Source organism: Eublepharis macularius, chromosome 6, assembly GCF_028583425.1.
Source record: "Eublepharis macularius isolate TG4126 chromosome 6, MPM_Emac_v1.0, whole genome shotgun sequence".
Classification (NCBI taxonomy): domain Eukaryota; kingdom Metazoa; phylum Chordata; class Lepidosauria; order Squamata; family Eublepharidae; genus Eublepharis; species Eublepharis macularius.
In genome coordinates, this window is record NC_072795.1 from 99422963 (window position 1) to 99435172 (window position 12210).

General features: G+C 41.8%; 1 protein-coding gene across 1 annotated transcript in view; it reads left to right on the forward strand.

Moving 5' to 3' along the window:
• The first annotated feature begins 232 nt into the window (after positions 1-232).
• The window catches only part of KNDC1 (kinase non-catalytic C-lobe domain containing 1), a 90476-nt gene continuing 78498 nt past the window's right edge, over positions 233-12210 (forward strand). The window contains exons 1-2 of the mRNA XM_054983134.1: positions 233-472; positions 5489-5687. Of these exons, the coding sequence (XP_054839109.1) occupies positions 392-472; positions 5489-5687 (280 nt within the window). The 5' untranslated portion in view covers positions 233-391. The remainder of the gene's footprint in view (positions 473-5488; positions 5688-12210) is intronic.

Consider the following 12210-nt stretch of genomic DNA (forward strand, 5'->3'; position numbering starts at 1 on the left):
TCAGAAAAAGGAGGCGGGCTTCTCTGTTGGCCGTGTGCCGCTGCACCGTGGGTGGCTGTGTGTGTGTGTTGTAGAAGCCGAGGCGTCGGGCGTCTGTTGCTAGGGGCGCGGGGGCACTTCCTTAGCAAACGCTATTGCAGGGCGGTGCGGGGAGGAAAGGGGGGACAACAAGAGGGACGGGCCCGAGCAGCAAACTGAGGAGACAGAGGGAAAAGGAAACGGGGGAGAAGTTAGACGTAGTCAAAGCCGCACTGGGGGCGCCGCCCAAAGCAGGTGCACCATTCGGGGATGTGCCGCACAGGGAGCGCCAAGGCACTGGGCGTTTAGGCCGCTCAAGCGGAGAGATTCCTCCACCGCTTCAGGTGGAGAGGAACCTGGAGAAGTCGGAGCAATGGACGGATTTGCAGAGGAGCAAGCGCTGGAGGAGGACTGCGGTGACTTTGAGCCTCTGCCTACGCTTCTGGAGGACGAGGTGAGGGTGGCAAAAAAAATCGCTTTCCCGCCAGCCACACAACTTGGCAACGCCGGCCGTTTTCTTGGCTGCGCCGTTCCCAAACTTATTTCGCTCGCTCGGCTGCTGCAGAGTTTGTGTTGTTCTGGCAGCTCTGTCAGACCCAGGTTAAAACGAACAGTTCTAGCAAGCACCGAGTGACCCGTCGTTTCTGTCCCTGGGGGATCAGTGCTGTGCGCAGCCCGGTAGTGTTGTGGAAGGCAGCCTAGAAACCGGCTTTTCTGTAAGGCTTGAGGACAGTTGGGGATTGACTGCATTAAAAATGGCTAACAGCTGGTTAATTCTTCTGTCAGTGTGAATGGCTGATCCCAGTTCATTCTCAAAGGGCGTTATTCTAGTTGCCTTGTAACTTAAAAGAAAAAAAAAGAGTTGCCCTTCTTATAATAAGATACAAAGATGAACAGACCTGCACAGCCATATTACAATGCAAGTAGAGAGCCTGTGCTGCTAAACATGCATACTTGGAGGTCTCTTTGGAAGTAAGTCCCATTTTATCCAGGCGGCTTACACCAAGGAAAGAGTTCTTAGATTGCATCCTCGGTGAGACTGACTTTTGGGCCCAGATTTTAAGCATCTCACCTTCCTATTGATTTTAATGCAAGAGTGACACCTTCACTGAAGCCAGTGGGTCTTCAGAGTGCGTTTTGTTTGGCTGGGTTGTCTGAATAAAGAATGTCCTGCTCCTTTAATAGACAGTTCACTAATAGCAATGGCCAGTGGAAGTTTTTCATGGTATGAATAACATCATTTGGTATTTGATGCAAACCAAACTGATATTAAAGGGACAGCTAGGGAGAGCAATTTAAAAGCTGGTGACCCTAACTGTATCTGTGTTTAGGGTTGGTTGGAATGTTAGTATCCATCAATATAATGGAAATCTAACATATATTAAAGTGTGTTTAGATCTCTACATGTGTTTGTAATGGGATTAGGTTTAGAAGAAATTGCAATTCTTAAAATTTACCTGAGGTGCCGCTATGTAAGGAAACAGAAGCAGGTTGTCGGGTTGAGGAGTTGTAACAATCCCCCCCCCCCGCCACAAACCTTATTTTCCATTTATGCTGTAGATAAATGTAGTTTGATCCCAATCAAAGCCATAATTCTTTGGTAGGTAGCTTGCTATTAGCATAAAGTTTGGCTGTAACTAGACAAAACCCTTATAGAAGTAAAGAGGAATAAGGCTAGTATATTGGATATTGCCATAATATTTGTTTGAATAAAATAAAAAGAAGAAACTTTCCATCTGTCTAGAAGCAAAACCATCCTTTAGTTTGCTCCCAGTGCCTAAACTGGCAGTTTCCACTGACTCTTCCTTCCTGCTGCAGACTCCCCTCATCTTGTTCTTTAGGGTCCCTTATTCCCCAAGAACAGCATTTCATGGAGATAGTAGTGGGAAGGGAGAAGCAGGAAAGTCCCATTCTGCTGACGGGAAATTTAGTCTGGGTCCAACCCAATGAGCTACCTCTTGTTTGTAAAATCGTCTAAACGTTAGGGAAAGATAGTAGACTAAAATTATTTGGGTTGTGAGTAACAATACTGTTTATTTGTTTAAATATTTATGCCTTGGTTTTCTCCCCAGTTAAGACCTAAAGAGGCTTAAATCCCCTCCTCCATTTTATCCTCACAACAACCCTGCGAGGTAGTTAGGCTGAGAGTGTGTCTGGCCCAAGGTTACCCAGTGAGCTTACATGGTAGAGTGGGGATTTGAACCTGTGTCTTCCAGATCCTAGTCCAACATTCTGACCTCTGAGAACCAGCATGAAGTAGTGGTTAGAGTGTCAAACTAGGGTCTGGGAGAACCAGCTTTGAATCCACACTCTACTGTGAAAACTTGCTGGGTGTCCTTGGGCCAGTCACAGATTTTCAATGTAACCTGTTTCACAGTGTCGCTGTGGGGATAAAATGAAAGAGAGGACAATTATGTAAGCCACCTTGGGTCTCCACTGGGGAGAAAGGTGGAGCATAAATAAAGTAAATAAAAAGATAAATATGCCAGGCTCACTTAATGCAGTGCGTTTGGATTTTGTTGACTGAGAGCTAGAGAACGCACACTGGCCACAGAAATTCTGTCACAAATGCCTTTTTAAAAAATTAAACTTTATGTAAAAGAAAAAAGAAAAAGAATAACAGCTGACTAAAAGACACTAAAATATAGAAAAGGGGGGGGACTAAAAGAAGGTTTCCAATTTACTCTGCGACAAATACAGATATTATTACAAAATGTACTCTTACTCTATGTTTACAAAGAAAAGCTCTGTTTTTTATATTGCCAAAATTCCTTATTCATCAAACCCACAAATTGTCAAATCATTATCTGTTCCATGCAAAAAGTATGTAAGGGGTTTCTAATCAGCAATAAACAAACTTACTGTCTTTTCTCTAATCAGTGAAGTAAATTTAGCCATCACAGCGAATTCCTGTATTGAAGGCAGTATCAGACTCTTCCACTTTTGTGCATATAATAATCTCGCTGTCGTTATCATAGATAAAAACAAAGTTCCATGCCTTCTTTCCAGCTGAGTATCCATTAATCCCAAAAGAGAAGACTCCGGTTTCAGTTGTAACAAATGTTGTTTCTGTGATGTTCTTCCTTCCCCTTCTTAAGAAGTCTCAGTTAGGGAGTCTTCATGCTCCCTTTCTATGTTACCAGCAGCTGCCATAGGCAGGGGTATGAAAGCTCTTTGGATGTTGGCGGCGAGTGCAAAATAAGCCAATCCATATGTTACAGTAGTACCATGGGGATGCTTTTTTTTGGCAGTGGCCTGATTAATGCAATCTTTATTTTTTAGGCTGCGTTTGGAAGTGTACTTGCCTGGAAGTGTAGTTGCATTTGGAAGTGTACTTGCAGAGAAATCAGTGTGTGTGTAAGGGCTTGGCTAACAATCCAGTGCAAGTTTAATGGTGGAGTATGCTGATTCTGAGCCTGCCTGCAGAAGCCATAGTCTTAAAGACTCTGGATGCATTGGGTTATCACAGCAAGCAGCAACTTAAAACCATACGACTGAGGAACAACAGTGCTTTCTGCAATGCTCATGCGTTTCTCTTGCCTGTGGAGATTGATTCAAAACATCATAGTTTAGTCAAGCTTCAGTTCGATGTGATGTCTCAATGCAGGCCATTCTTTCCTGGCCAGTTGGCAACCTTAAGCAGGGTTAGGCAGTAGCATTCTGAGGTGGTAGAATGGGCTGTTACAAATGGTGGTTGGAAAAATCCCTTATTAGTACTCAGCTGCATAGTCCCCTGTAAATTAAAAAAAAAAAATTAGTATATCTATGAGAGAGGCTGTAGCGTATTATTTCACTTATGGTGTTAGTATTCCCTTTACAGAGAATTATTAATACAAGTAGAGGACCCACAAGGATTTGTGGGGGCATCTTATTTCCACTCACCACCAGTCTCTCCTCCTTTTCTTGCTTCCTTTCTTTCCTACTCAGGTTTGTCAGCCATGATATTAACATGACTTAAGAATAAGTCTTGGTAGTGAATATTTCTGTTAATTGTTTTGTATGGCTGTGTCCCATTTTTATTTGTATACAATAAAATTAAATATTTATTCCACCAGGAATGAATTTGTAATGCTTTGTGTGATTCTCCTCCCTTACCCCAAATTATATTTGCTGTTACTAACAAGACTTGCAGTGATAAGGAGAAAGAGATGGGGTTATGTTATTTTTCTTTGTTATTGCTTTCCACTTTGCAATAGAAATCATACGCTATTTTGTTGATAGTCGCCTTAACAGCTGTTCTGGATGGAAATGACCTTTTGAGTTTGGAGACTAGGTTAAAAATTTCTGAAAAGAGAAGAAACACCACAGACTGTAGTGATAAATGAAGAAAGGAGGAGATAATGTAAGAATAGAACAAGTGAAGGCTACCATAGAAGTTTCTATGTATGAAAGATTTTAGATCATTTGTCCAAGGGACATACTAGACATGACTGCATCCACAGCTTTGACCATTTTTAAGCCATTTTAAAATGATGTGAGGGCCTGATCCTGACTGTGCCCACAATATGGTGGGCAAATACTCTTTTGTCCCGCTGTGCTCTTCACAGATACTTAAATTCTTATGTTTAGAGGCTTTTGTTCCCATGTTTTCCCAAACACTCCAGTACACTTTCTTTTAGGATTCTGTTTCTCTTTTGGGTTTAAGAATGCTGGTACCCACTTTCTAGTAGCCCCAACCCTCTTCACTTCAAATACCAGTGCTTTTCTTCAATTTTTGACTGAGTCTTAAGATCATTTCCAACCACACTTGATCAGGAATCTCTTCACTCGCTAGGGCTAACTCTCACTAAAAGATTTCTCCCCTTTCTTTGGCCAGAATGGGAGTCTTCACCTACTTCCCAAGCTTCCTTGCCAACTTTGCCCCAGCTCTCCTGTCTGTATTAAACTGCTCTCAGTCAGGGCCGAATCACGAAACTGTTGGTACTCAACTCCTCTCAGCTAGGGCTGAAATCAGATTTCTTTCTCCTCAGCAGCCAGTTCAGCAGTCTTTTTTGTTGTTGTTCAACTCATGCTCCCCAATGAGATTTCCTTGGAGTAGCTTGTAACTCAAGGCTCTCTGTTTGTATGAACGATTAACCCTTAACAGTCCTTCAGCTGTTTGTACAGCACTTCCAGGCTTTTAAAAACCACAGTCCATCAAACACACCCTTTGCATCCTTTGAAGTGCCAAAACAGCTGGATATGTGTGGCCATTTTGGCACTTGAAAAGGCATGAGGGGCTGAGAGCACCTCAGCCTGCAGTGCTGCAAGCCTGATTAATAAGTCCCTTGTGGCATTTTAAAATGGCAGCAGCATCTACAGGTCGGTGCCTTGACCAACCCTTGACACCATCATATATAGTTTGGCCCTTAAAAGGCCTTAAAGTTTCTGAGGATAAGTTGGATTTGTGTATTATAGATTATATTTGACACAGTTGGCTACAGATTATGTCATGTAATGTGGAGTAATTTATGACTTCATGTCTTGGCAGGAGAACGTGTCTCTTGCTGATGTTTTGTCACTGCAGGATGGCTGTCTAACTGAGCAGGATATTTGGGCGATTTGCCTGGAGTGTAGCCAGTCTATGAAGAACATTGCCCATTCTGCAATCTTCCAAACACTTTGCATTACTCCTGACACTTTGGCTTTTAACACCAATGGCAATGTATGCTTCATGGAACAGATCAGTGGTAAGTAAGTATTCACGCTTCTAGGCAATTTGTTGAAATGTACAAAAACTCATGCTGAGAGGATGTAGTGAAATATTATATTCTCCCCATCAGACTTGTACATGTATTTTAATTAGATTGGAAACCATAATTTCTTGGTGCAAGGATGAATGTTGACCTGTGCGAAGCTAAATTAGGTTAGATCTACTAACACTGTATGTTCATTTAGTTGTTACAATATTGAACAAAGATTTCTAGCTCAGTAAGTTTTTGGATTCAATACTATGGGCTAGCTAGCATCTTCCAGAGGATATGCTCTGTGAAAGCTGTCATACACTTGTCTGGAAGTGTCTTAAATACAAAGAGAGTCTGACAGCTATGAGAGGATGTGATAGATTTATATAAAGCTGCAGGATTTTTTTTTAAAAAAAACTTGAATCTTCTTCCAGAAGTGACCCCTCTGAGTCAGCAATAAGGTTATCCCACAAATTGGTATGGTGAAGATATGAAGGAGTGAGGTACAGAGGGAGAGGGGATGTCGGAAGAGGGGAATGTTCTTCCAGCTTACTTTGACCCCCAGGATGCAGGAACTGTATTTATGTTGCAACTAGAGATGGCCACGAACTGAAATACGAACCAAAGTTTGGCACTAAATGGGCTGGTTTGTGGTTCGCTCGTTGGAGCCCATTTCTGATGAACTGCAATGAACTTTAGGCTGGTTCATTTTTTGGTTCATCGCTGCAGACAGCCTGGCACCGATCAATCAGTTTCCTAGGCAACGGGGGTTGGGCTTTCTGTAGACCTTCTGCTGACCTGGAAGTGACGTTTTCAGAATCCAAAAGAACAGGTTCACGAACCGAGGTAGGTTCGTGAAAGTTTATGGTTCATGAAATGTGACGAACCACGAACCTCATGGTTTGTTTTTTTCCCAGTTCGTGGCCATCTCTAGTTGCAACAGAAGGTAAAGTAGGCAAGGGGCTGATTTCGTAGGAGAAAGCAGCCTACCATGAAATTGTCAGGTGGTTGTATCTCACCAGCCATCAACCTGGGTGAAGATGACCATGATGGTGTCATGTTGCTACAGCCCAAAATGATAATCAGTCCAGGAACTGAGACTCTAGATATAATAAATAAACAGCCACCTATGTTCATTTACAAGTATGAAAGAGATGGGGAGAGGTACAACAAGACAGGAAATAGTAGTGATTTGGAGAATCACAAGAGGGAGAGGCAAAGAAGGAAGGGTCTCTGGTGCTGGAGCTGAGGACAGGCATGGGCAAGAACAACTCTGCCACCTTTTGAAGCCTTGGGCAACAGGTTGGGATAGTCTAGAAGAAGAGTCTATCGGGGGAGGGGGTGAGATGCATTTCTTTCTACGTTATACAACTGTTTAAATTTGCAAATCGTATATCTAATGACCCTTGTAAGTAGATGCTTAAATATGGAGATTGGGATAACTTTGCTACAACCCAGATGCTTCTGTAACCTTGGAGACCCCCAGGGTTGCAGAAAAATCTGGCAAGTTGTACAAATTACATTTGGGGTTTAAATTCCCCCTCAACCAAAAGTGTTTTCTGGACATGTGCAGAAAATGAACGTATGTCTTTCCCCATGGTCATTGTAGGCTGGGAGGGCTTCCTGGAGGCAGCAGTGCAAGGGGGAGAGCCCTACACGCACTTACGAAGAGAGGAGGAGGTGGCTGGGAAAGGCAGGAAAAGCCAGCTGTGCCCCCTTCACTGCCACCCCCAGCTTCAAGCACCTCAGTATGCCCAGCAGTGGTGGAGGCAGGGCACCAGCAGACTCCGGGATTCATGCCAGGCATAGGTCCCTGCCTCTACCACTGCTACTGGGCCCAGCGTAGTTCTCTCCACCTCTCTATGGAGGCTGGGAATGCAGAGAACAGCAATGGCAGCAAAGCTGAGGTTGGGCCCTACTTGTATTACTTGTATGACCAATTTGTCTTGTGAAAGGAATGTTTTTTTTTAAAAAAGTAGCTTGTTCGTTTACCAAGTGGGAAACAAGATAAACAGGGTAGGTAACTTTTTTTCTTATGAACTAGTAAATATTTCTTATGTGGTTGTCAGGTTGTATCATATTAAAATTAATAACATCAGAGCCTTTTAAAGTTGTAGTTTATTAAAAATCTTTAAGTTCTAACCAGTAGCTTACAAAATGAGATTTAGTGGCTTTAATATGGATTCATTGTCTCCTGAACATCATCTCAAAACCATTGTAATAGGTGTAGTCCAACACATAGTCAAAGTCCTGCTGGCTAAAAGAGTGTAGATGGCTCTATATTTTCTAGTTTGGAGTTAGCTTGCTAGATAATGGGGGAGGGGTCCACTTTTAAAGCGCACTGACTTTTTTTCTTTTAAAAAGCATTTGGTGATTCCTACATATTTTCTGAACTTCTGAATATTTTATGCATACATAAAATACAGTAGTTGAAAGAGTGCATTGTATTTCCCAGTAGTAGCATAATTTTATTGCCTATTGCAAGCTGATCATTAGGTTGTAAGCTTTAATTGATTAACTAGTGAACCATATTGGTTAAAGTGTTAACTCACTATTAATATAACCTGAAGTGTAAGTATTCCAGGATTTAGGACAATTGATACAGCAAAAGCTATACAGAGAAATGAGTCATTTTCTCCATGTGCCATTTTAGGTGCTTCTCTATGGCAGGGAGAAGTGAAGTGATGCCAGCCGAATGATGACAGTGATTCAGCAAAAATTTCTCTTTTAGTAGGATGTTGGCAATGATGGTGATATGGGATCTGGACTTTCAACCTTTTATTCCATTCTATTTAGCCTTCTTGAAGGCCAAGAGCAAGATAGGGTTTTTTTGTAAAATCTGGATGTTTTGTGTAGATTAGACTGATGTGAGAAACACAAATCTGGCCTTGTCCCATTTGGAGAGACTTTTTATTCAGATAGATTAAAAGGCCACTTTTTATCACAACAGTTTTCTTATTTAGCTTTCTTGCTCATTCTAGATATCCTGCTCCTATCCCTCTTTCTACAGCTTTGTATAAGAACCATTTCAAATTGCTGTACTTGGTTGACATGACTAAGAGTTAATCTGATACCTGTAAAATAAGTGTATGTGTTTCCTAGTTTTTTCAGTGTTGGCTTCTTTCCTCTTCACCCTCATTCAGCTTGTCATTGCCAAATGAGTTTGTTGAGCTTAGGTCTCAATTAGACATGGGCACGAACAGAAAAAAACCCAGTGTTCGTTGTTTGTTGCCATCCATGAACAACGAACATTGACGAACATGACCTGTTCATGAACATGTTTGTTGTTCGTGGGGGCCAGCAGGCTGTCCTCCAGCCATCAAGATCCCTACCGCACCACTCCCAGAAACCTTACCTGAGCAGGCAGCAGGAAAGGTACTAATAATAAATAATAGCTTGGCCCAGAGTCTGGCAGCAGCCCTGGAACTTGAAGAGGTAGGTCCCTATCCCACCACACACAAAGAAAATTCAAGCTCCAATGCACTCTCCCTGTCTCTCTCTCAAAATGCGAACAGCAACCATCTCTCCCTCACTGTCTGCAAAACCAGAGCTGGGAGCCCCCCTCCCCCCTGCTGTTTGCTTCCTTGTAACAAATTTGGAGCTCCACACTTGAAAGGAAGACCTGCCTATCAAGCTAAATTGGGCTTAGATTGGGGTTTCCAGGGCAACAGCAAGAGTTCAGACAGAATTCAGGCAGTCCCTGCCTCCGGTTGCCAAGGGAATTGATTGCAGATGCCAGATTGTCTGGCTTGACAAAAAGCAACAAACAGCATCAAACGAGGCTTGCAACAACCACCTGTTCGTTTAGAATGGGGCCTCACTAGCAGCTTGTTCGCGAACAGCTGATTGGGCTGTTCGTGGCTTTTTTTAGTTCGTATTGCTGTTCGTGCCCGTCTCTAGTCTCAATCCCTTCTGCACTGTTCATGACACCATCTTGTCATTCAAAGACCAAAACTTTGAAGAAGTCTTACGCGTAACCAGTGTTTTTTAATTTTAAAAAGAGCTGCCAGTACTCACATAGAAGGTTGCACTGATTTCCATGAATCCCCCCTTCTGAATTTGGAAGGGCCTCCCAAAAGAGCGCTGGTACTCAGTTCTGGCGAGTCCCACTGCAAAGAAAATTTCTTCACATACCTGAATAACTAAAGTTCTTCCATTTTTTTTTTAATAGAAAGGATTCTGCAAGTCTTGTTTCCCACATGGCTTATAGCATGTTACCTTATTTATAAATCTGTTAAACCAGGCCTGATGGCCATATTTTTACAACTTGTCTGTTGATAAGTTTCCATCTTGTGTATACCTATGCTTCTTTTCACAAGGCTTTAAGGAATCATTGAAAGGACTGACAAATTATGTTGTTCTTGTTAAATGCTGTGGAATGTTAATAGTACCAAGATATAAAATGATCAACATGAGTGTGCTATAGGGGATATGAGGTATTGATTTTACTTGGGTAGATATGTGGTATCATTGATGTGAAAAGGCTGTATGGGAGAGATTGTCTAGAGAGTTTGTTCCATTCAGCAAGAAAAGATGCTTAAAAAATTGAACTAATGGTTCCAGTGCTGCAGTCTCTGAGTTCTGTAGCAACCTTGATAATGGTTATTTTGTTTCATGCTTTTAAAAAAGCCAGTCTTAATTTATTTAATAATAATAACAGAATTTAAAAAACAGTTTATTGGCATAGTCTTTCTGACTTGTATTTAACACTGTCTTCTGCTGATTTCTCTCCCTTCCTTGATATAAGGTTTTCTTTTCTTAGTAACATTACCCCAGCCAACAAAAGAATTATAATATTATACTACTAGCCAGAGCTTACTAGAATGAGAGAGTACTTTCTGGATTGATTGCATATACAGGGCAAGCTAAGCCTATTCAGGCAATGAACATTTTAGTACTGTTTTCCAATAATCACAAAACAGCATTAAAATGACATTAAGCAGCCGAAAATGATATCCCTAAATAGCCTAAAGCCCTTCAGTTAAAAGAGAAATGGTGTGGCCTAGCTTCCAGAGGCAATAAAATAGGTGCCTGGTTAACCTCAATGCCACCATTGAAGAAGTCCTCCTTCTAGTTGCCACCTGTCTAACCTCTGCAGGCAGGTGCACAGAGAGCATAGTTTTGGGAAGAGGATCTTAACTGGTGGACTGCAGAATAGAAGAGATAGTCCTTCAAGTATTCTGACCCCAGGGTCTAAATGGACTTAAAGTGAAGAACAGCATTTTCATATGTTCCAGCAATTAATTCAACCTCAACTGGCCCAGGCTGTTAGAATTTAGAGTCTTTGTATTATGAAAACGTAGTTGGCAGTGAAAATATCAGTAGTTAATCAAATATGTATTTGCAGTGATCCATACAAAGCCAGTTTTGAATATATTTTGTCTCTAGAATCGTACATGAGGGAAATTTGGTAGAGATGTTGGTGTTCTTTCTCTTATATTCCTTCCTGCCCCTCCCCTCTTCATTGCGGAAATCAAAGAACAGGGCCTTCTACAGATTGTACCCCGCAGTTGTACAAATTCTACAACTGCCCATACATTCACTTTCTCTGTAGTAGCTGTTGCCGTCTGAGGAGGTCAGGAAAGCTCCCCTTCTCCTAGCTTTCTGCAAACTATGCAAAACTGAATTAGTCAGGAGGGCTTTCTTTTACTCAGGTAATAGGGCTGTACTGTAAGAAATGGCTCAAAGAGGTGCCTTGGTAGAGGGACAGGGACTGTAGACTGTTCTACTGGGTACTGTCTGTTGATGTAGATATGCTCCTATTGGGTAGTTTCTGCATCATTAAAGATGTCATGTTTATTTACTTAAGCTTTGTTCCAGCAATGTTTCATCTCTGTGTTTGGATATATATGTTGTTTTTCAAATTTCTACAACCCATACCCAATTTATTCAGTAATGGACTAGCTGTTGATCTTACTGACTTGCAGTGTGTAATCTGCCTTAGGTCTCAGTGAGATAGGTGAGCTATAAACAAACAAATAAAATGTATGCTAGGCTGTGCAAGAGAGAATCTTCTAAGCAGACTAGGAGGCAGAATCTGATGATTTGGGTAGGAATTTGTGAGAAAGTATTTTTGTCATCGGCCTCCTTTAGCCTTGAAATAGATTGATAGCTTTCAGCACTCAACAAGGCTGAGGCTGACAAAGATTAAGTAGCCTGTGTCTTGCTGTGTCTCATGATAACTTTATGTCCCCTTATTGAGGTAACAATAATTCCCAAAATAGAATTTTTGGTGAGCTTTTTCAGAATGCATTGACAGCATATATTGAGAGGAAATATTATGATGTTTATGTTTCAGACTTATACAGTAATTTCTTTAACCCCCCAAATACCAATTACCATTTTACCCTCCAGAGAGCTTAGGGTGGTGTACATAATTTTCCTGTCCTCTTTTTTTTATCCACACAACAGCTCTAGGAGGTAGGGTAGGCTGCAAGAGAGTGACTGGTCCAAGCTAGGGTTGTCATTTTCCTGCTGTGTATGTGGGGGTTCAGTGGGCATTCCTGGAATGAAGATATAACTTCTGGCA